General features: G+C 37.7%; 2 protein-coding genes across 5 annotated transcripts; one reads left to right on the forward strand and one right to left on the reverse strand.

The window, feature by feature from the left end:
- Positions 1–632: 632 nt before the first annotated feature.
- On the forward strand, positions 633–10,198 carry sh3bp1 (SH3-domain binding protein 1). Its single transcript, XM_079476526.1, has 18 exons — positions 633–851; positions 3,004–3,046; positions 3,350–3,454; positions 4,321–4,397; positions 4,559–4,670; positions 4,758–4,834; positions 5,289–5,376; positions 5,694–5,762; positions 5,866–5,956; positions 6,155–6,291; positions 6,463–6,574; positions 6,738–6,819; positions 6,914–6,994; positions 8,361–8,474; positions 8,550–8,647; positions 8,761–8,905; positions 8,987–9,255; positions 9,331–10,198. The coding sequence occupies exons 1-18, from the start codon at positions 805–807 to the stop codon at positions 9,615–9,617; spliced, it is 2,034 nt and encodes a 677-aa protein (XP_079332652.1). The 5' UTR covers positions 633–804; the 3' UTR covers positions 9,618–10,198.
- cdc42ep1a (CDC42 effector protein (Rho GTPase binding) 1a) lies at positions 9,914–18,358 on the reverse strand. Of its 4 annotated transcripts, XM_079476530.1 has the most exons (5): positions 17,836–17,985; positions 15,030–15,095; positions 14,661–14,908; positions 12,807–13,733; positions 9,914–11,860 (listed from the first exon to the last, which is right to left on the reverse strand). In XM_079476530.1, exons 4-5 carry the CDS (start codon positions 13,258–13,260, stop codon positions 11,241–11,243), a joined length of 1,074 nt encoding a protein of 357 aa, XP_079332656.1. In that variant the 5' UTR covers positions 13,261–13,733; positions 14,661–14,908; positions 15,030–15,095; positions 17,836–17,985; the 3' UTR covers positions 9,914–11,240. The 4 variants fall into 4 exon arrangements, with proteins under 4 accessions (XP_079332656.1, XP_079332654.1, XP_079332655.1 ...); XM_079476528.1 differs by having other exon boundaries at positions 14,661–15,095; positions 17,836–18,358; XM_079476529.1 differs by lacking the exon at positions 15,030–15,095.
- Between the last annotated feature and the right edge of the window lie 3,728 nt (positions 18,359–22,086).

Genomic DNA, 22,086 nt, shown 5'->3' on the forward strand with positions numbered 1-22,086 from the left:
ACACATGATGATGAAATACCCAATTAAATGGGTTATGGTTGTTGTTGCTTAGGGACCCCTGTAGGATGCGCCATCTTCCCCACTTGCAGAGCGTTTACACCAGACATTAGTTTCACTTCATAATCCTCACCACACATTCCCTAAGCAAGTTTGTGAAGACACACCTTATTAGATAGAAAATGATTTCCCCTTTCACCTCTCACATCCTTATAAACGCACAACCTTATGAATTACATATTTTTAAGTGCATAACAGCATGAGATTGCCAACCTGTTACAAGGTTCTTTTATTTGACTTATAAGCTTTGGTGCAGTAAGTTATAAAAAACATCAAGGAAATAACATGACGATTTTACAAGAAATGCACAATATACAAAAAGCGTATAGAACATAATACTGGCCCATACAGAAACATTAACTTGGATTTAAATTAATAATGTCATTATGTAGCAATATTTTAGTTTATGGCTAAAAAGCCACTTAAACTATCAAATTAGGTTCTGTATTGCACCCATAACAAGTGAATCTATTTCAGTTGTCTCTGTGGCCAGAGAAAGCTGCATGACTCGCAGAGTGATATGAAAATGTCTTTCCTCTCATGCGTTTGGTAACTTCCTCTTTCTCTGACTTGATGAGGTGTGTGCACGACAGCCGTCAACTTGAAACAGTTGCTGAAACGAGTCTGAATGACTCTGCTAGTCTGTTCAATTTCGGACAGCAATAATCTCCATGAAATGGTACAGCAATCTTCTTGACCTGCATGTTAATATAAAGGGACTATAAAGACGACAGAATCTTCACAATCATGCTCAAGCAGTTTAACATTTTAAAGCAGTTTGGAAATGGGGGGAAGTAAGTACTTTCATGTGTTGATTTTTAGACCATGTTCGTTTTGTTGTATGTTACAGGACGTTATGTTTGAAACCAACTTCTGTTTCAGTGAATTCAAAGAGTGTAAAATGAAAACATTTTATTCCTAGATTCATACTAAACCTTTCTGGGCAATGTAGCAATATTGTTATTGTTTCCACATTCTGTTGATGTTACTCGACTGTTTTAGTTTATTTTTGTGCCTCGGCATTTGTGATGTTAGTCTGAAATGAATTGCATGCCTTGTTTTTAGTTGAATTGAACTGTTATTAGACTGGTACACTGATGCCGGTTTCTCTCCTGGTATTTGTTTCAACCCAGGGGAAGTGCTATGCTTGGCCATTTCACTGCAAAGACAATGTCATACAAACAATGTGCATCATAGGTTTTTGCACTCTATGACATCTTATCTTAAAGGGTGAATGGGCTAAGATGTGTCACACCTCTAATCTAACACAATATTGAATAAAGATTTTACAAAGGCCCATACAGCTGTCGAAGATGCTTGAGAAGAAAATTTATAAACGTTTTTTCATGATGAAAAACATGCAACTCTGAAATTGCATAAATTCAAATATTCAAATATTATGAATGTTCAATAATGTTACATAGCAAAATGATGTTCATTTTGAATTATATGTTTGTACATCCAGTTGGGCATGTTGTGTCACTGAACCGTTCACTTTATCTTTGAGGTCATCCATTTTTGACGCTGACATGATTTCCCTCCATGCCAGACATCTTAAAAGATGTAATTCGCTAGTGATCCTAAAATAGTTCATCTCATTTGCCTTGATATGTCTTATATTCTTAAAGAAGGTATTTCAGAGATATTTAGATATTATTATTGAGATGTGGTCGACTCTACATCTCTTGAATGTATAATTGTCTCAAAGGAAGCCGTGATAAAAGCTTTCAGTTCCAAAGGGTGGAGAGCACATCTGCAGGTTGCACAGAACAAACTTTTCAACCCACACTGATATGATAGGAGGTTAACAGGATATTTATTATCCTTTACTCTTGACACAGAACAGACACTGCCACATTGAACTTGTTATGTGGTGTTTAAAGCTAACAACATAGGCCACATGTGACACAAATCAAGTCAAAAAATACTGAGCCAAACATATTTCAGCTGTGCCATTCAAAATACTGAAAGGCCTTTATCCTTAAATGGATATATCGGCTGTGGTCAGTAAAAGTGTTAAATACCTTGTGCAATATTATTTAGACTCGCAGTTGAAATTACAACAGCTAGCTGTGACACAACAAGTGTTTTAAAGGTTTTTGTGCACTTGGACACTTTTACATTTTTCGAAACGTTGCATTTTAGTCAAATCATATACTGTAAATTAAGCGCATTGGATTGCTATGATAAAGAGAGAGTACTTTTAGAATGTTTTTGAGTGTACAGTCCACTTCCTGTCTACACGTATCAGTCTATTTTCTACTGAAGACTGAATCTCTTATTTAGGTTTGGCCACATGGTCAGTGGCCTTCCTTTAACTTCACCCAAAAATGTAAAATTATGTCATGAATTACTCACTCTCTAGTTGTTCCAGACATGTATAGGCCTACATTTCGTTGTTCGATTGAACACAAAGAGAGATATTTTGAAAAAATGTCAGCAACCAACAGTTCTCAAGCACCATTGACTGCCATAGTAGGAAAAATGTTAGTAATATTTTGGTTCTGTTGAACAGAAATAAGATATTTTGAGGAATGTAGGAAAACAAACAGTTCTGGAGCACTTTTGACTACCATTTAAAAAATATTACTACATTTGTTCGTACTATAGCAGTCAATGGTGCTTGGGAACTGTTGGTTGCTGACATTATTTCAAAATATCTCTCTTGTGTTTAACAGAACAATGAAATGTATACATGTCTGGAACAACTAGAGGGTGGGGTTACCTTTAAATTATACAGACAAAGACTGCAAGTCATAGATCAAATATTTAGTAATTTAATTTCTTTTCACAATCTACAAATAACATGCATGTCAAAAATAAAAAACTTGCTTGAGTAATTAAGGAATAGAGCATCTAGTGAAAAAAATATTTGTGGATATAACCCCATAAGCATAGAGCTATATTGGTGTCATTTTTAACCTGATACTTGCTTCTGCTCTGCAGGTCACAAGATGCAACTGATCTTCTATCAGATGATCTGGTTTTGGCGAGTTAATTTCACTATTACACCTGAACACCTCAAATGATGGTTCACCCAAACTTTCTGTCATCATTTATTCACCCTCATGTTGTCCAAACCCAGTATATGACTCTTTCTTTTGTGGAACACAAAGATGTTTTGAGTAGGTAGTTTTGTGTCTGTGCAATGGAAGTCAATGGGGTCAATGTTGTTTGGTTACCAACATTCTTCAAAATATCTTCTTTTGTGTTCTGCAGAGGAAGTTAAGTCATACAGGTTTACCATGACATGAGGATGAGTAATAGATAAAAAAATTCTGTTTGCTTCAAGGTGGAACAGCGTGTGGAGCCAGCCAGGAAAGCTGCCCAGATCATCCATAAGAAGCTGGTAGGCTGCCTGCAAAGTCAACTGGGACTGGACCCAGATCGACGAATGGTAAACTGATTTATTAAATCATGAATTGTAAATGTGTAAGCAGAGATTCTGAAGCAGAATAATCGCACAATATAGATGAAAAATACAACATTCAAGAAGATAAATGAAACAGTCATGTTATGAAATGCTGTGGCTGGGAAGAATCTTTTATATGGAACATTGGTTGGATTTCTTCCAGTACTGACTGGTTGATAATTATTTTCAAGAAAACAAGTCTGAAATTGCTTAAGCGAATGTGGATAGTCACAAAATCTGTCTGAATCTGAGTTGTGTGTATATGTGTGTGGCTGGAGTTGTTGATCTGTAGTGAACAGAAGTGACTTTTGGCTGCTTTTCCAAAGTGCAAAATAGACTTACATACATGTATATAGTGCATATAGTGTAGTTCACCCCAGAATAAAAACGGCCATCATTGATTCACCTTCATGTGGTTTAAAACCTGTGTATGACAATTCTGTGAAACACTCAAAATGTCTCAGTGGTTTTGTGTCAACGGAAGTCAATGGGGTCCAGTGCTATTTGGTTATCAACGTTCTTCAAAATATCTTCTTTTTTATTCTGCAGAAGAAAGAAAGTCATACAGGTTTGGAATGACATAAGAGTGAATAAATGAAAAGGTGAACCATCCCTTTAAAGAAGTGTGAATATAGAAAGATCTGCATCATATCTTTGTTTTTTCAGTTCTCCTCTGTTCATGTAACATGAATTGACATGCTCATGTTGCATTGTTCTGGTCTTGTTCCTAATGTACATGTAAACTAATAAAAATAAACTACAAGAGAAGTGGAAGTATCCAAAAACATACCATATAGGACATTATAATTATCATAACTGACTTTTACATTTATAGAATTCTTTCTTTTCAGAAAAAGTTACCTCTCATGATGCTGTCTGTCAGTATGGTTGAGAGCTTTAAAGATTTTGATGGTGAATCCTCTATCAGGCAAGTATTCCAGTACTTTAGTCATTTTAGTTGGTGAAAAACTGTATGCCAGCAAGAAATGAAAGCACAGTATAGCACAGCTGCTTTGGAAATTCAGCCATTATGGTTTGTAAATAAAAAGATCAAGATTCTGAACACACCCGGTTTTGACTTCCCTGCAGAAAAGTTCTAGAAATGTGCTGCTTCATGCAAAACTTTCTGGCACGGACTTTGGCTGACTTTGAGATGAAGTTGGAGAAGGAGGTTTTAGTGCCTCTTAATAAGCTCAGTGAGGTACAGTAGCACTTTTCTTGCTACTAAACATAACATATGAACTGAAACACTTACTGTTTATGGTCTTTATAATTGTTGTCTATGCAGGAAGACCTACCAGAAATCTTGAAAAACAAGAAACAGTTTGCTAAACTTACGACAGACTGGAATAGTGCACGCGTCAGGTGAATATTTCATCAGTTTTACATGATAAGACAATACCACAAGTCCAATTCTCTGTTTATAAGATTGTTTACAAGTTTTACATACACTGTAAAAAGCCAGTGCAAAACCAAAAATATCTGGCAGCTGGGGTACAGGAAATATCCTCTAAAATATTTCCTGTAAAACTACATGGTTTACTCTGTTTGTCTTGTAAATTTTCGGTCTTTTTCCTGTAATTTGATAGTTTTGAACCTTTTTTCTAAAATAGACTGTGAAAAACAGCAATTTTCGGCAGCTGGGGCGCCAGAAATATACCGTAAAAATAATAAAATCACATGTTTTCAAAAAATATGTTAATAAAACAGTAAACCTTCGTAATACATACAGTTTCTTTAGACATTATAAGTGAATAATAAAAATAAAAGTAAAACCCTGTTAAATTAAGTTTTTCTACCTGTGCCCTTTTATTTTTAGATCTCAGGGCAGCACAGGTCCACAGTCCAAACAGGACGGTCTCAGAGAAGATCTAGAGGAGGCCTGGAAAAGACTGGAGGCTATCAAGGTTAACAAAGCTTTCATAAACCTAGTTACTCTAGAGATATTTTACGGCAAAGTTGACTTCTTTATCAGTCATTTTACCAAGCCAGAACCAGGAAACTTCTACAATTCTTTCTGATTTAGACTACCTTTATAAAGGTAGAAACACTAGATTTGCTTTCCTCTAGTGTCCATTAACCAATTCTATCAGGTATGCAACCATGCATTGATGTATTGTAAAATTACGTGTAAACAAATCTTTAATTAATTATACTACATGAAACCAAATGTTTTATCAAATATACAGGATAATAAACATTAAAATCGTTTTTTTTATTCCAGGATCAGTATTCTGCAGACCTGTACCACTTTGCTACTAAAGAGGATGAGTATGCCAGCTACTTCATACGCGTGAGTTACTATATGAACTCCACACAGACATGTCTTAACAGACTTCAAACCATTCATCTCAAGACAAGACAAACAGATCTCGACCTCTCAAATTTTCTAACAGCTGCTGGAGCTACAAGCTGAATATCACAAGGCCTCTCATGAATTTTTGGAGAGGAACATATCCGAGTTGAAAGAGAGCCACAGCAACGCAGGCAAGCAGACGACAAAGCGTGTCATCCAAACACCTAGCCATCTAAACATACAATTGATCATACAGTATGTGTAGTATTAACACAATATATAGGCAATCAAGGGTTTTAATATTATGGTTATTGTCATTACTTACTGTATATAATGTGACACCCATAGCAGCACTGTAATGAAGTGTTTGTTTGTTTACTTAAACACAGATCCTCAAGTGAGTTTATCTGATAAAAGGGTATTTGGAGAACCTCTGCTGTCACATCTTCAGAGTTGTGATCAAAAGATCGCTGTACCAATTGAGGAGTGCGTGAGCATGCTGCTGCGTACAGGACTCAGAGAAGAGGTACATGCATGGTTATAGCTTCCCACACACACACGCATATTTAACTCAGCTGACCTCATATGCACATCCGCACCCACTCGCAAAACTGCACAACCACATTAACGCATGGCCTATATTTCACATTTTACTCTTTTCTCTCACTGTCGCTCTTAACAACTCACACACATCTAGGGGTTGTTCAGGCTGACAGCTGCTGCATCAGTTGTGAAAAAACTGAAGAACTGTCTGGATGCAGGGACGGTCGACCAAAATGAGTTTCGCTCCGACCCTCATGCTGTAGCAGGTGCTATTTTATTTCTTTCATTTGGTTTTCCATTTTTGTGAGTTATTAGATTAATAATAAGTGACAATTATTGGGGCAACTGGACCGGTGCATTGGACGTTACACGAATGATGTTGCAGTGTGTGGTGAGGTGACAAAAAAAACTCTTCTGTTTTGTTTGCAGGGGCTTTTAAATGTTATTTGAGAGAGTTACCTGAACCTCTCATGACATTTGAACTATATGATGACTGGTTCAGGGCTGCAGCGTAAGTTTGTAGTTTGTGTGTTCTTTTTAAGAGATACAAGAAAAACACAGAGATTGAAGCATTTATTGTCTTGACCATTTTTTGTTGTTGTTAGAGAGAAAGAGACAGACGAAAAACTAAATCAGCTGCGGGTGACGTTGCAAAAGCTTCCAACTGAAAACTATAACAACCTCAGGTATAGTGTACATCTTACTCATTTTGATCATGCCATACAAATGTACAATGTATTAGGGCTGTCAAAAAACTAAACGTTTTGTTTACATAACATATGTGTGTGTACAGTGTATAACAATCTTGTATATATAAAAACACACACATACATGTATATAGTTTAGAAATATTTACAAGTGTATATACATTTTATATAATTTATATTGTATTTAAATAAATATTTAAAGGTACAGTTTGTAACTTTTTTCAGGAAAATATCCAAAAACCACTAGGCCTGTGTTATATATTTTGTCCAGTTGAGTACTTACAAGATCTCAAATGTTTCCAACTATTTGTAAATCGTGAGAAAATTGCCCTTTAACCAGTGACACGGGCTGTGTCTGGCAGACGCCTGTCAATGGCATCATATCCGCGTTGCCAAAGACACTAGATGGAAAGCCTGCAACCTTCAGCGGAATGCAGGAAAGGAGACTATAGGCTGTTATATAATTGGCTGAGGTGCCCCACATGACCTTGCATCTCCTTAATAACACAGTCTCTGGCGTTACTCTCGGTTTCCGCTTTTACTGCTGTAAAAACCATAACAACACAGTCTCGTGGACAAATATGAAAGTATTAGTTTGTAGCGCCTATCAAGCAACTATCTTCTTTTTCACCGTTGTTATGGAGCACAATTATTCTTTACCGTTTGCGGCTGGTTCTTTCAACAAAGACATACGGGTAAACCAAATGACCAAAGAAGAGTTTGGGACAAGAAGATCGAGAGAGATAAAACTAGGATCAATATCGCAATTTAATTCATTGTTTTTAATGTGGTGGTTTGAATGATTTTGCAAACTGCGCCTTTAATTTATAAATGTCTTCATTTTTTTCTTTACATTATACATGTGTGTGTGTGTATGTGTGTTTACTTAGAAGTTCTTCTTAGAAGTCTTAGTCACGATTAATCGATTGACAGCCCTACAATGTACATATCGCTGCTGTCCTTCTGAAACCACCTTTCATACACTAGTGTGTTCAAGTATACTTCTAGGGGTGGTTTCCCCGATATGGCTAAAGCCTAGTTTCAGACTAATTTAAATGTAAGCTGTGTCTTAATCATAAACAATTTGCACTGGCATATCTTAAAATATATCAGTGCCATTGTTTTGTCTCAAGATGCACACCAGTAATGTTTCTTTGTAAAGTATTTCTTTAAAAGCGATTTAAATATCCTAGTTTAACTAAAGCCTAGGCCTGCTTTAAACTAATCCCTGTCCTGGAAACCGCCCCCTAGTGTCTAAATATAGAGATAGTGGTCATCCCTGTGACACTCTATTTACCTAAACTTTCTCTCTCTCTCTCTCTCTCTCTCTCTCTTTCTCTGTCAGATACCTTGTGCAGTTTCTGTCACACTTGTCCGAGTATCAAGCAGTGAATAAGATGACACCCAGAAACATTGCAATAGTGCTCGGGCCTAATCTACTGTGGCCCCGCTGTGAAGGGTCAGTATAACCCAAATTGTCTCAACTGCAAAATATGACCTGGATTCCTCAACTACGACAATTTTTCTATTTTAGAGAAACATCCTTGCTAGACATGGCATCTGCCTCTTCTGTGCAAGTCGTGACTATCATAGAGCCTCTCATACAGTATTCCAAGAGCCTCTTCCCTGAAGGTACTGAAACATTACTGTTTTTGGTTAAATGGCTCCTGGATGCCGATTGGTCAAATTGCGGTGTGTTTTCTTGACAAAGCACAGCAATAGCAGTTGTACAATTTGTTTTTCAGAAGCAGATTTTCAGATCCCAGAGCCAATTTCAAGCTCCGTTTTGCAAGACATGGTTCCAGCAACATCTCAGAGGCATCATTCTGACAGCGTCTTTCCACCTTCCCTCTTCCAGTCTAACCGAGCGTCCCTCGTAAAAACAGACAGGTACAGAACGTTTTTCTGTGGTTAACAAATGACCATAATCTTGGAATGTCTTATTTTTATAGCATCATTTTCTTATTTCAGCTCATCTGATGACTTTGTGTTGACGCAAGCTGTCAAACCTTCTCAGTTGAACCGTGATGCTGTTTTGTGGGAGAACGATTCTCATCCAGTCGCTCAGACATCTACTCAAAATCCCAACCCTTCTCCGCTCCCCCGGTATATTCCAGCACATGCCCCACCCAACAACCAATCCTACGTCAGGACACAGAGCTACACCCAATCAGAGGGCACTCAGGAGCCTCCTGCTCCATCCCAGGAGCCTGTGATGAAGATCACAACTCCTTACAAACGTATGTTGCTGTTTATAGATTTTTCAAAGCTTTCTCAAGGAAAGCTACATTTTACGTCCCTATTTTCTATTACAGCAAGGAGGTCCTTCATTCAGCAAAAGCCACAAAACCCCAGTAAAGGTCCTCCTGTTAACCAGACGGGTGCTTTCCCATCAAACCAGCAAAGAGTTTTCCCCGTTCCTCTGCTACGAGTCTCTGAGATACAACCGCTGGCTTCAGTCAAGCCCCAAACCGACCAAACTCCACTGCCCATGTTGCCTGATGCTGGACCACAAAAGAAACCCCAAGGCAGAAGACCCAAAATCCCTCCTCCTCAACCACCACAGGCACTTAACAAGCAGCTTTCCTTTCCAGCTCAATAAGTCTTAAAAAGGAAAGTTAACAACTGGAAACTGAACTTATAAAACCCATTGCTTTGTTTCAATTAAGCTGAATTTTATAACAGTGTATATTGCATTCTTTGACATCAGGTGCGTTTTTACTGGCTTATGCTTTCAACTGTGCAGTCTATTTTAAACACTGATCTTCCTCTGGTGTTCGATGATCTGGTTTTGTAAAAATACACAACAGAGAAACTTCTTTGCGTTCTTTTCACACTATAAGCTTAGTTTTTATGTGCAAGGCTAAGCAAGTTCACATTTGTCAACAAAAACGTTTTAGAGCTGACATTGTTTAATGAAAACGTTTAATGAAAATGGTAACATACATTGCTATGTTGTAAAATTCTTGTGCAAAACCGCACATACGTACAGCTTGTACATAGATCATGTGATTTAGGGAATGGAGATTTCAACTTGACAACAATGTTAACAAAATTAATATTAATATTTAATCATATTTTCATATTACATTGACATTGATGGTGCGGGTCAAAAATTATTCATGAATATAGTGTTGATCTGAAGATATTTATGGTTTAATAAAATAAATGATGACACTGACAGTCTTTTTTTAGTTTTTGCATCACAACGACCTGTGGTTTTGTCTCGTACGGACGAATGCATCTCAGGAAATAAGTAATATAAATGAAACTGCCACAGAAATTAATCCACAATGATAGCACACATACAGTACATCCTGGAAACTTCTATTTGATGCCTGTGTTTACATCTGCAAAAAGTATTATTTTGAGTCTCTGCAACACGTCTATGAGATGTTTCCCACTAGACACTTAGAACATGTCTGTAAGATGTGTATGATTTAGGATGAATGTAAAATGGCTTTTTCTAAAACATTATTCAGATGTTTTTACAGAGCAGATGTTTTCCAGATCCCAGATGTGCTATCGGGGAATTTGTGCTTTTAAATCTACATGAATGCCAAATGTTTTAATTCTGTGTCGCAGCTAAAGGGTTTGCATAGTAGAAATAAGTTGTCTAGCAGAGATATACGTCCGTTCATACTTTAACATGATATGACTGTACACTACATAGAAAAAAGACTTACTTGAAATCTAAATATCGCAAGTTCAGAAAATCTGAGTGGCATTAAGTTGCCATTTCATAGCTGTTGTTTAGCAAAATTGCCCCATTATGAATTACAAAAACTGTATCGAAGCTAAAGTAATGAGATCAAAGAGACTTTGGCTTGCCAGAATTATCTTAATGGTTGGCGTGTTTAATGCATCCCTGTAGTATGTTGAGTTTTCTTTGCATCATCCATGGTCAGGTCTGTTGGCAGTTTTTTTGGGGCCCTCCCCTTGGAGGCATTATTTCATTCAAAAGTTCTTCATAGATTCATTACACCTGAATCCAAAATCCATTTCAGAAACATCCAACGACGTTAAGGTAATGTTTCATGTAACTTCAGAGGAATTTAAACATCACCACATGGCATTTGTAGCGTGGATGCTAATCCATCCTGATGCGTTCAGTACAGGGCCTACAGACGGGTCAAACATCAAAATCCAGCTTACATTTAACCCGTTACCAATCTTATTAAAAGTGCTTGTGATTTGATGTTTTCTTTTAAGCCACCTCATACTGTTAGACTTTGATCTCCTCTTCCTCACCAGGGTAGTTGTAGGGTCTCCTGTGAGGACTGTTGGAATCTGTATTCCTCAGTCCTCCTCCGTAATGACGTGCCAGCACATCAGCAGCTCTCTGGAAACGCTCTGGCTCCATGCCGTGATCCTCAACAGTGTACGAGTACATCACATCTCCCACCGTGGATTTCTTTGGCGACTCGCCATTTGCAAAGTCTGGATGCTTCCACTCTCCTCCATACAACCGCGTCCTTCCATCGCCGTCTTCTCTCAGGAGGGAGTCCACCAAGGACGTGGTCGTATCCGAGTCGACATCATCATCAGTTGATGCTAATGCCAGAGCGGGCTCACACTTGGTTTCACTGAAGGAAATGCTTTTTTCACACACAGGGCTGTCAATCATGGCGAAGACCTCGGACATGAGGGAAGGGCCCAGATCGAGTTTGAAAGAGTTCATGGAGTCTGAGGGACTGACAGAGTCTGAGCAGGGGAAACAGGAGATACCCGTGTCGGTGAGGGAGCCTCTGTGGATTACAGGAGGGCATGATGGGGGAGAGCTGCCCTGCGATTGACGCTCGGTGCGTGACAGCCTCGGCAAAGTGACGAAACCAGACTCCAAACCTGCAAAAACATAATAAGTGTTTGTTGTGAGAACTGCAGAACTCTCTGAATCCAGAAGATGGCGGTGACGCACAGATTGAAGCATAAGCAACGGTAGCAGCAACCCATTTATGCCATGTGGTCAGATACTCAGTTCTGCCCATATAGAGCTCTGTAACAGTGCAGACTTGGCACAGTAAAAGCAGAGATGACTAATTACAGAAAAACTGTAAATGTTTACGAATAGCCTACAGAAACACACTTTACGTTACTGAAAACAGGACATGAAATTAACATTTGTGTTGGGAAGAATACCTCATAGTTCCTGGTCAATCAATATAAATCTTCATGTTAACTTTAGGTAACATTTTAAGTTACATTTTTGTACCAAATATTCATGGATGAATAAATAAATTCTGCATGTGTGGTAGAGGACACTTTTAAACTAGACTAATGAATTCAGTGAATAGTTCATTTTATTGAGCCCTACAGTCAAATTCATGATAGACAGGAGATTGTTTAGCTATGTAAGAGTCTGTGGGGGTTGTGCTTTGTACAGGCCGTCCTGTCAAGCAACCAGTGAGGCATGTTTAAAGTATTTGTAAGGGTGAGGCATAGGAATTCAGACACAGATCGCTGAACTTTGATGCCCGGTCTTGTGTGTTAAAAAGGAGTCTGGGATTGGCACAGGTGTTCAGATAGTTTATCACTTCTTATGTTTGATCTCCCTTACTTTTAGGTTAGCGGGACTGAGATGTAAAGTGAAACCACTTGGCCATTAAAGTGTGGGGGACACATTTATGCTTTATTAAAGGTCCAGTGTGTAATTTGCTTTGGAGAATCTATTGACAAGAATGCTACATAATATACATAAGTCTTCCTAGGTGTATAAAGACCTTGCATACAAGCGTTATGTTTCCCTATAATGAGCTATTTCTGTCTACAAAAACAAATTGACTGGACTCACCGTACATGTAAGTAGAATTTTCTGGTGTCTTGGGTGTACTAGGAAAAAGCACTTTCACGGGACAACCATTTGGCGAGTCCACATCCAGACGGGGGAGAGAGATGGCATTTTTTATGATGGGAGAAATGGGCGGAGGCGGGGGCGAAAGGTCCTTGGAGCTACCACGGGGCCTGTCTGGGGTCCTGCGGACATGGCGAAGAGTTCGGGAGAAGAATCCCTCAGTCTTCTCTGAAGTTGAGGAAGAGTCCCCATCTGTGTTGTTTCCTGCTCCTCCGTGGTTGCTGAGGAACGAGGTGTCGCCAAAAACATCCCCTCCGCGCCCAACGTGCATGGTGTGGCGGAAGTCGCCCAGCGGGGGGCTAATCATGTCCGGGGTGAGGTCGCCTTTAAAGCGACGCTTTCCTGAGGAGTGGGACACGAGGCCCTTCAGGCCAGAGAGTTTTCCAAAGTTCATTCTGGATTAGAAATATTGTACAAAACAAAACGTATTTTGAGGAAAAAAACTCAAAACTATGAGATTTATTTAAAGACAATTATACACGTATAACCCTTGAAGCCTCAAATGTGAATCAAGTCTCCAAAGAACAGAAGTTTTAAAAGCTCCAGCTGAGTGGAAAGTGTCTTAGTACTGTTATTCAAAAAGAAGACAGATGCAGCTAAGTGCCGTTTTTGTCTTTGGTGTTTGTTCATATCCAGAAAGTTTCAGTGACGATAAATGTGAGCTGAAAATATGCATGACTCCAATTCCTGAAAACCTCTGCTGCGTATGTGGTCAAAGATTCTGGGCTTCACAGTTGTTCTGGGTTTCTGGCTTGGAAAATATAAGTTCGGAAATAAATTCAGCTCAGGCTGCAGATATTGCTGTGGTAGAGGTCTGTAACCCTTCACTTCTCCTTCTGTATGGTCCAAAGAGGGCTCCTACATGCGCTAAAAGATTACATATTAACAAAATAAAAAGAAAAACATGACATGCTCCAGCTTTTACTGTGAAATGGATATTTGGAAAAATGTTTGTAACCAAACAGTTCTGGGGCATCACATCATATCAAAATACATACTATAGTGGTTAATTGTTCCACAGAACTGTTTTGTTTCCCACATTCTTCAAAATATCTTCTTTTGCGTTCAACAGAAAATAAATGTGTACAAGTAAGTAAATGATGACTGAAGTTTAATTTTTGAGTGAACTATCCCTATATATATTTCCATGTTGAGCGTTCTAGAGTAGTGTGAGAGAACTTAATCCACTTCAAATATCTAAATTCAGACTGCTTTGACTTCTCAGTCATTCACTTTAGACTGTGGCATAAACGTATTTACAAAATCTTAGTATAGTGGTCATTCACCTTACTATTAAAAGCATCTTGTAATGACTTTGAAGGCACTTCCTCCAGTCTGTTTCTCCAAGCGACTCATCCTCATATTTCTCATTTTGAAAGCTTATTTTCCATATCAAAAACTAACAAAGAATGGTATTAACTGGTTAAATCCCTTAAGTAAATTATTTGATTAATAGTTAGTTAACAATCAGAAAATCTGATTGTTAACTATATGGGTAATCTGAGTTACTGATTTCTTACTTATTTCTTATAATGCCAGTCATATAATGTATATTTTGCATCAGCTTTCAACAGACATTTGATTGTGACCTGAGTCAAAGCCCTGAGCATCATTGTACAGGAGTCACTCCATATGTCTTATTCCATTCATTTACAGTTCTACTTTGACTTTGTTGTACATTTCATGATATATTGCCATTAAAGACACACTCACTGTGTGATAAACATAAGACATTTAGTGAAAAAGAGCACAAGACAATGTTTTATCTATCAATATTTACTATTACAAACTTACCTGGATCCGTCGTATTGTCTAATGACTGTGCTTTTTTCATCCAAATTCATTCAATAACCTCTAGCCTGCACCCTGCTGGTGTGTGAGACCGACTTAATCCCGGACACTGCAGGCAGCCTCGGTACTTAATCCATGCTGGAAAGGGACGCTCCTCATTTTCCTTCCAACTAGCCTCCGCTCCCGTTCCTTTGTTTTGATAGACACGACAATCCAACTCCACAGGATTCTCCCAGGGGAGGCACAGGAGTCTTTAAAAGGCAATAAATTAAATGTAGTAATCTTGCTAATAGTATGCCTTGAGAGAAGCTCTTTAAGTATTGGTCATGTCCAGGATTAGCCCCAGATCCTTCTCCCTGAATCCCCTCCTACCCCTGTTGGGTTAAGTCCACTCAGCTGTCCCGGTTCGATGGGTTTCTTGTAAAATTGACAGATCTCCTGTGTTAGAGAGCGAGACAGGTGGATGTGTAGCACAGATAAAAATAAAAAGACAGTGGGGTCCCATAAACTGAGACCACGTAAAATGCTTATGTTTTGGATATGTTGAGTTTTTAATGTAAATTTTGTATTATCAGTACAGAAATTAAACATTGGACCTTTTATTTTTTAATCCCAGGTTTTCCCAAGTGGTCTCAGAATCTTGGACTCCACTGTACAGTAATTGATACAGTATTCCAATATTAAAGTCAATGTGGTGGACTTTGGACATATGTGCTTGACATAACCCAGTGCTTACATTGACATTTAGCAGAGCTCCTGTTGCTTCCTGACATGATAAATGGCCATAGACAAAACCACAAGATCTTGAAACTCTTGGGACTTGGGAGCAAACATTTCAATTAAGTCTGTGCACTTGAAAGCATTGTTTCAATTAAGTAGATGTGCATGTCAACCATGTAAACCACAGTCTAATAGAAGCCGTGTGTGTGAATGAATTCCCGGGGGAAATATCTCTGGACTGTGTCTATTTTACAGACATTGAGTACAGTACCCGCATCCCAGATTGGAAACACGTTTTGGAAACACACAGGCTTCCCGTTGTGGGTATATGTCAGAGATCTGTCTGATCTCTCTAATACCTTTTTGGCTTTCGAAACCCTCTACTACATATTTATGGTGTTGTTAAACAAGTGATGGGTACATCAGACATCACAATAACCATCTCTTTAAACAAAAAGTTTCAAAAAGTACCTATTTTATCTTCTCTCTGTGCTATTTCATGGTCAGTTTGGCTACACTACTTTATAACCTAGTTAACTAAGGCCAACATTCAAGATAAGGCCTCATTTTTCTCTTTCACCCAATGACCTCCGCTCCTTTCTGGGCTCTAAGGACAGCCTATAGCACTAAATCAAAAATAATGGCTTTATCAGAATAGCATATTTTCATGCACAATGCTTTGACCTCAGTGACTGTCTGGCAGAATGGGTCTATGATGGAAAATGCCCCAAATGGAAACCCAATCTTAGTGGTTTTATAAGTGAAGAACAAATGCCGAAGGAGCCAAATGTCTGTCATTGCTGGAATGTGAGACTGCAGTTACTGCTACATCTATATAGTTGAGCTAGTTGAAACTGACTATTTGTACATCAAACTGACAAATAAGAAAGAATATATATTAGTGAACTTCATCCCAGTTATAAGCAACATAGACTGCATATATGATTAATATTTTGAGGAATTTAGGCACAAATGTTCACCATTAGATACTTCTAAAATATAGCTGTAAAAAAATCTAGGGCCTTCACCAACCAACCCACCCACCTACTTCTAACTCTTGGTCAGACCCTAGGTAGCTGCTAATCCCACCTAAAGCAAATCCGCGGTCACGCTTGACTTTTCGTTGCATTGACTCCATTCATACGCATAAAAAATGGAGGAATCACTCCAGCCCATTTTTGCTAAACCGTCCGAACGTATTTCGCATCAAAGTCTAGTGTGACCGTGGCATTAGGAAACAAGTAAATCTAATGGAGCTCCATGGATCAAGTTACAAATCTTAAAAAATGACTTTTTTTAGGTTCTTCTTTGTGCGTTATTTGTTTTTAAAATACTTTATCTCTTTCGTCATTTAACAAACGTGTTTCACATCTTATTCGTATCTTGTATCTTTACAACTCTGATAATGAAAAAAGAAATCTAACCTAACACAAGTATTTGCCATAAAGTCCAGGCTACTGGTGTTTCTCATCTGCTTTGAGTACTTCAATCTGGGGTGGGATTGGTCATCTTGACCCGCTTTACCATAAAATGACCAAATCCAGAGAAGAAAGCTGTGCCTTTTATAGCCCGAGAAAGCTCTTTGTGACGTCATCAGCAAAAAATGATACCGTGAAGCCACTAATGTGCAAAATAAAGAACTGGATTGCACTGACGTCACGCTATTGAATCCACGTCGCTGCTTTGTTGTTATGCCCAAATATGTTTAATTCAAGGAAACTGGGAAAACAGTACCGGGTGACCATTTTTCAACGCAAAATTAAGCAATAAAGGGTTAATTACTTAAAGTTGTGATTTTGAGAAACTGAGTGGTTACATTCATCTTTATTACTGTAGTGGACACATAGACATAATAAAAACCAGACGGGACTGTGTATTGCAAATGACAGTGTTCATTCTGAAATCTGTTTAAAAGTTTAAAATGTTGCATGTTTTGACGAGACAGTATCAATTGATTTATTTGATCCCTCTTGAACTTTGGATTTGGTCAAATGCCCTCCTGACTTGGTGTTTTATAAACGTACCGACTTGGTATGAAGGAAAACATTAAATATATAGTTAATAAACTTCTCCTGATTTGTTACCATTAATGTACATGTGAAAAAGCGCGTAATGAACTGAATTGATCTATTCTGACGGGACGCTAAATCGTCGATTGTCTGTCAATGAGTCAGATAGCAGATACTGTAAATTAGGTTACAATGGCGCGTGCACGCAAACTCACTGTACAGCAGCACAGATTAGATTTCATGTCAAAAGGAGACGCAACGTCAAACACACAATAATTTACGAGTCCATATGTTTAAGACGCGGTTTCTTTGAATGAACACTGAGTCTAATGCTAAACCATTCACCAGTACCAACGAAACAAAGTTAAACGTCACTTTTGTGTTCCCATAAATGAATTCACACGTTTCGAGTGCTGTGACAAAAATAATCTATCGCCAATGTGACTCACCTCGCAGGCTGATGAAAACAAGTTTATCACGATCTCCACAAGCGATGATCCTGCTTACATTCTGTCAGACGAACTTTTAGAGAGTTTTCCCTGTGAGAAGAAGTAGCGGTCAGAGCTGCTGCTGCAAGATCGTCTCGACTGAAGGAGTGTGGGCGGGCATTTCAAGCTGGAAAATATATCAGCGCGTCTAAAACGACGACTTCATATCTGTTGGTCGGTCGAACGAGGTCCACAAAGTTATTAAATACTTAAATATGTTAAGTTAAAGCGGCGCTAGGAAAATATAAAAACTAAAAAAGCCTTCTTTTATCAACTGTTTTTGTTTTACAAATTCGAAAATAATTTGCGGTGCCATGCTACTAATTTATTTAGCCCTTTGGAAAATTAACCATGTTTTTATTCTACTGTGGTTTTTGGCCATGTGGTTTTACTACAAAATATATACACAAACAAACAAACACACACAAACAAAATATGGCTACTGTCGTCGGTTTCATCGGACACACTTCCCGCGGTCACAGAGACCGGAAACGCAAGCTAGTCCAACGATATTTCGCATTTCTCAAAACCCTCATATATTACTTTCTGCCATAACTGATCTTGATTTTAATTTTAAAACCATATTAAATATAAAAACACATAATAAGAAACTTGAAAAAACGTTTCAAATTTTTGTAATGTAATTTTTATTTTTGTATGTTGTGTTTGTTTGTATTTTTTTATTTCTTCTTGTATATTTTGTATTATTATTTAATCGTTATATTGTTATTCATCTTTCTCTTATTTTATATAGTTATTTGATTATATTGTATTATTTCGGTGCTTTTGTAATTTATATTAATCTCTAATAAAAGATAAATAAAAGAAAGATATTTCGCATTTCGCTGCTTAGCAAAGTTAAAGTTTGGTGAACTCTGACCTGGGAATTCGCTTCACGTGAGTGCGTGAGACCAATAGAAGATCAAAACGTCACCTCTCAGTACAGAAATGTGAAAAATGGAGTAATAATTTTAGAACCACCGTCCGAACGATCTTCGCATCCTCAAAGTCAAGTCTGACCACGGCTTAAGCCTGGCCCGAAGTTAACTTCCGGTGTTTATTTGGTTGTAATATAACAATGTATTTTTGATTCAATTAATATTATTTTCTATTAGTGATTTATTCTATATTCAATGAAATAATTAAAACTACTGAACAGTTATTGATTCTTTGCGGAGGTGTACTGAAAGTTATGCCGGGCCACATAAAATGTGTTTATGTTATTGCCGTTGAAACCGTCAATAGTAAACTACAGATTTTCCATGTTACTGATGAAATCATTTTTTATAAGAAAATCTATCATAATTTTTACATCAAAGCATGAGGTGTTACTAAGAGCAAAGTCTTGCATTTAAAATAATTGAATAAAGCACCCTTACAGTATGTAAGAATATTTGCCTTTTTCACCAGGGATTGCATAAACTGTGTAAAAGGCCTATGATCAAAGTCTAGACGGATTCGGTTCTGGTGTCACTATCGGGTCAAAATAATTCATAACCCAGAGCAATGTTGTTGATGTAAGCAAATCAGTGGATCAATGAACGGGTCAGATCCAAGAGCAACACGTGAGCAACAGAGGGACATTGATTGCGATTCAGAACAGTCCTCTCGCATGAAAAATAAGCAGTAGTACACAGATTCATCTTCAACCACTTTATATACATGCATATCATCTCAAGCAAGATTGTCGTCCTCTTGTCTACCACATATCTTGTCCCTTGTTTTTCTCTCTGTTCAACTTTCATTGTCCCATTAAGCTCCTATATCTTGTTCATCCCAAAGTAAACACTTTCCTGTGCTCAAGCATGCCAGCTATTTGCTGTGAATAACATGTAGCTTTTGGACACTGTTCAGATGTTGGTCCCAAAAGGGAGGCAGGGACATAATTTTAGGTTTTCTTTTCCCCTTTCTCTTCACAATAGTCTATCTTTTCCTGTACAGTTCCTCTTCCTTAATGTGATTTGAATATTTTGAGTTTTGAGATCTGATTTATCACTGTGAATCATGCTCCTTCCTCAAAGCCTGATATGTTTTTGCTCCTATATTCACTGATAAAAGAAAACGTGTCAATTTCAGCATGTTTTTTAAGTTTTCCGCAGTCTCCAATGAACCCGCTGCTGTTCAGCCCCGTGATTCCTGACTCGAGACCGGTGCCAAGAAAGCAGAGAATTCTTAGCTTATCATGGCAGTGTTTATTGAGCTCAGATTTGAGCGATGTCCTGCGGCTGACTTTTCTCTATGTATGCTACCTCCTAATGAACTCTGGGTTAACAAATAGTGCACGTTGAAGTTTATAATATCACGTTTCGCTTCAAAAGCTTCAAACAGACCACAAAGGCATTTAAACACGCATTGGGTTATTTTTGCCTGTGAGTTGGTGATGACAAACAGCTCGGAGAAAACAATGTGTTTTTTCTTTCACACACTTGATGCATTTTCTTGATTGAGAGCTGATTATTAATAAGAAATGTAAGATAAGCTCATTTAGATTTGTGTACACATTGTTGTCGTGTTAGGGTTATTTATAGTTTCCACCATTGTGAGATCTGGACTTTTTGTTTATTTCCTTTTTTACTTTCATCCTGTTTTTGACTTGTGTCAAGGCCTATAAGAATAAGACAAAATTAAGATACTTTATTGTCCTGTCAATGAAAATTTGTTTTGTTCCATCTAATACATGAAATTACAGAATTACTAAAAAAAAAATTATAACTTTCCACATATAATGTCAAAGAGATGTAATTTTAAAGTTTTTAAAGATTTTCATGTTTTTTTAGAAATACTTTAAAAAAAGTTAAATTACAGAAAAAGACAGCAAATTTACAAGATGCGAAAAACGTAATTTTAATGGGTTTTATTTCTTGCACCCTAGCTGCAGGAACATTTCTGTCTTTTGCAGGATTTTCTTGTTTCATTTTATTTTTGTAAATACGGTCAAAACATGACATTTTACTGGAACTGTTATTTTACTATTTATTTCTGGCATCCCAGCTGCCAGACAATTTCCGTTTTTACCGGATTCTTTGTGTAATAAATAAATGATCTGCATACTCATATGGAATTGAAATACACTGGAAGCCTATGTGTGTTAAAAGTATGTATTTGCTGCCTGCATGCATAGGCAAAGTAGTTCAACTCCACTAGTCTGATGTGAATTTCATCTCTTTGTTTAGACTGGGCCATCATCTCTTTGTAGAGATATAGATCATCCTGTGGTTTCCGTGATGAGACCATGATGAGAGACTAATTACCCCAATCCACACACAAACAGCATGCTTTTAAGTATGCACACTAGATTTGTGGTCTCACATGGGTGTTTCTGCGTAGTGTTTTGTCTATGATATTGAGATTGCGTGTCTTGCTTACAGCAAAATACGGTTATTTGATGTCAATAATATTATCAAAGCTGGAGTTTTGGTGTTTCATAATTGTGACCGGACTGTAACATTTTTCAAACATCAGTAGCTCAACTGATGAGAGGACGACACTAACTAAATCTATGCCAAGGTCATAGATTTGATTTCCAGGGAGCACATACTAACTAAAACAAAATCAATACCTGTAATGTGGTTTTGGATGAAAATTAAACAGGTGACTATGAATTCCAACGTAAAAGCATGGTGATTTCCCTAGAAAGCAGATGTTTAGGGGTTTGAAAAGCAGGTGGATAATGCATTGAAAAGGATAAGAATCAAAGGCACTTTAAAAGTACTGAGGGTACAGGAATGGAGGTGGAGGCTAGAAACAGGGGCTAGTAAAACAGGATAAATATTTCCCGGCGAGAAAGGATGTCTCCTCAGGAAATTACTTTCACACAGGTTATGAAGCCTGCCAAAGTAAAACTCTGTCAGCATTTCAGTTTTTTAATCCACATAGTAACACACATTACTTTGACAATGCCTTCAATTGTACAGTAGTAGCACTTTCCTGTTCACGATACTGTGTGGATCTCAGAAGAATTAATATTCCAACAGTTGAACACACCAAATTTACAGGAGCTATTGTATAATTCCAAAATAAACATGAAGTTGAGACCTACAAGATCTTGCATTTTCGAGCTTTGTGATAAGAAGTGTATCGAAATCAATGCTGTAAATGAATAACTTGATGAATGTTTGTTCAAATGACAAAAAATTCCTGCTTTGTTTTCCTGATTCTGATTCTTTGTCTAATTGTTGCACCACGACACTGATCCCAATGAGCCTGAGATTT

This window comes from Barbatula barbatula, assembly GCF_947034865.1.
Source record: "Barbatula barbatula genome assembly, chromosome: 16".
NCBI classification, from domain to species: domain Eukaryota; kingdom Metazoa; phylum Chordata; class Actinopteri; order Cypriniformes; family Nemacheilidae; genus Barbatula; species Barbatula barbatula.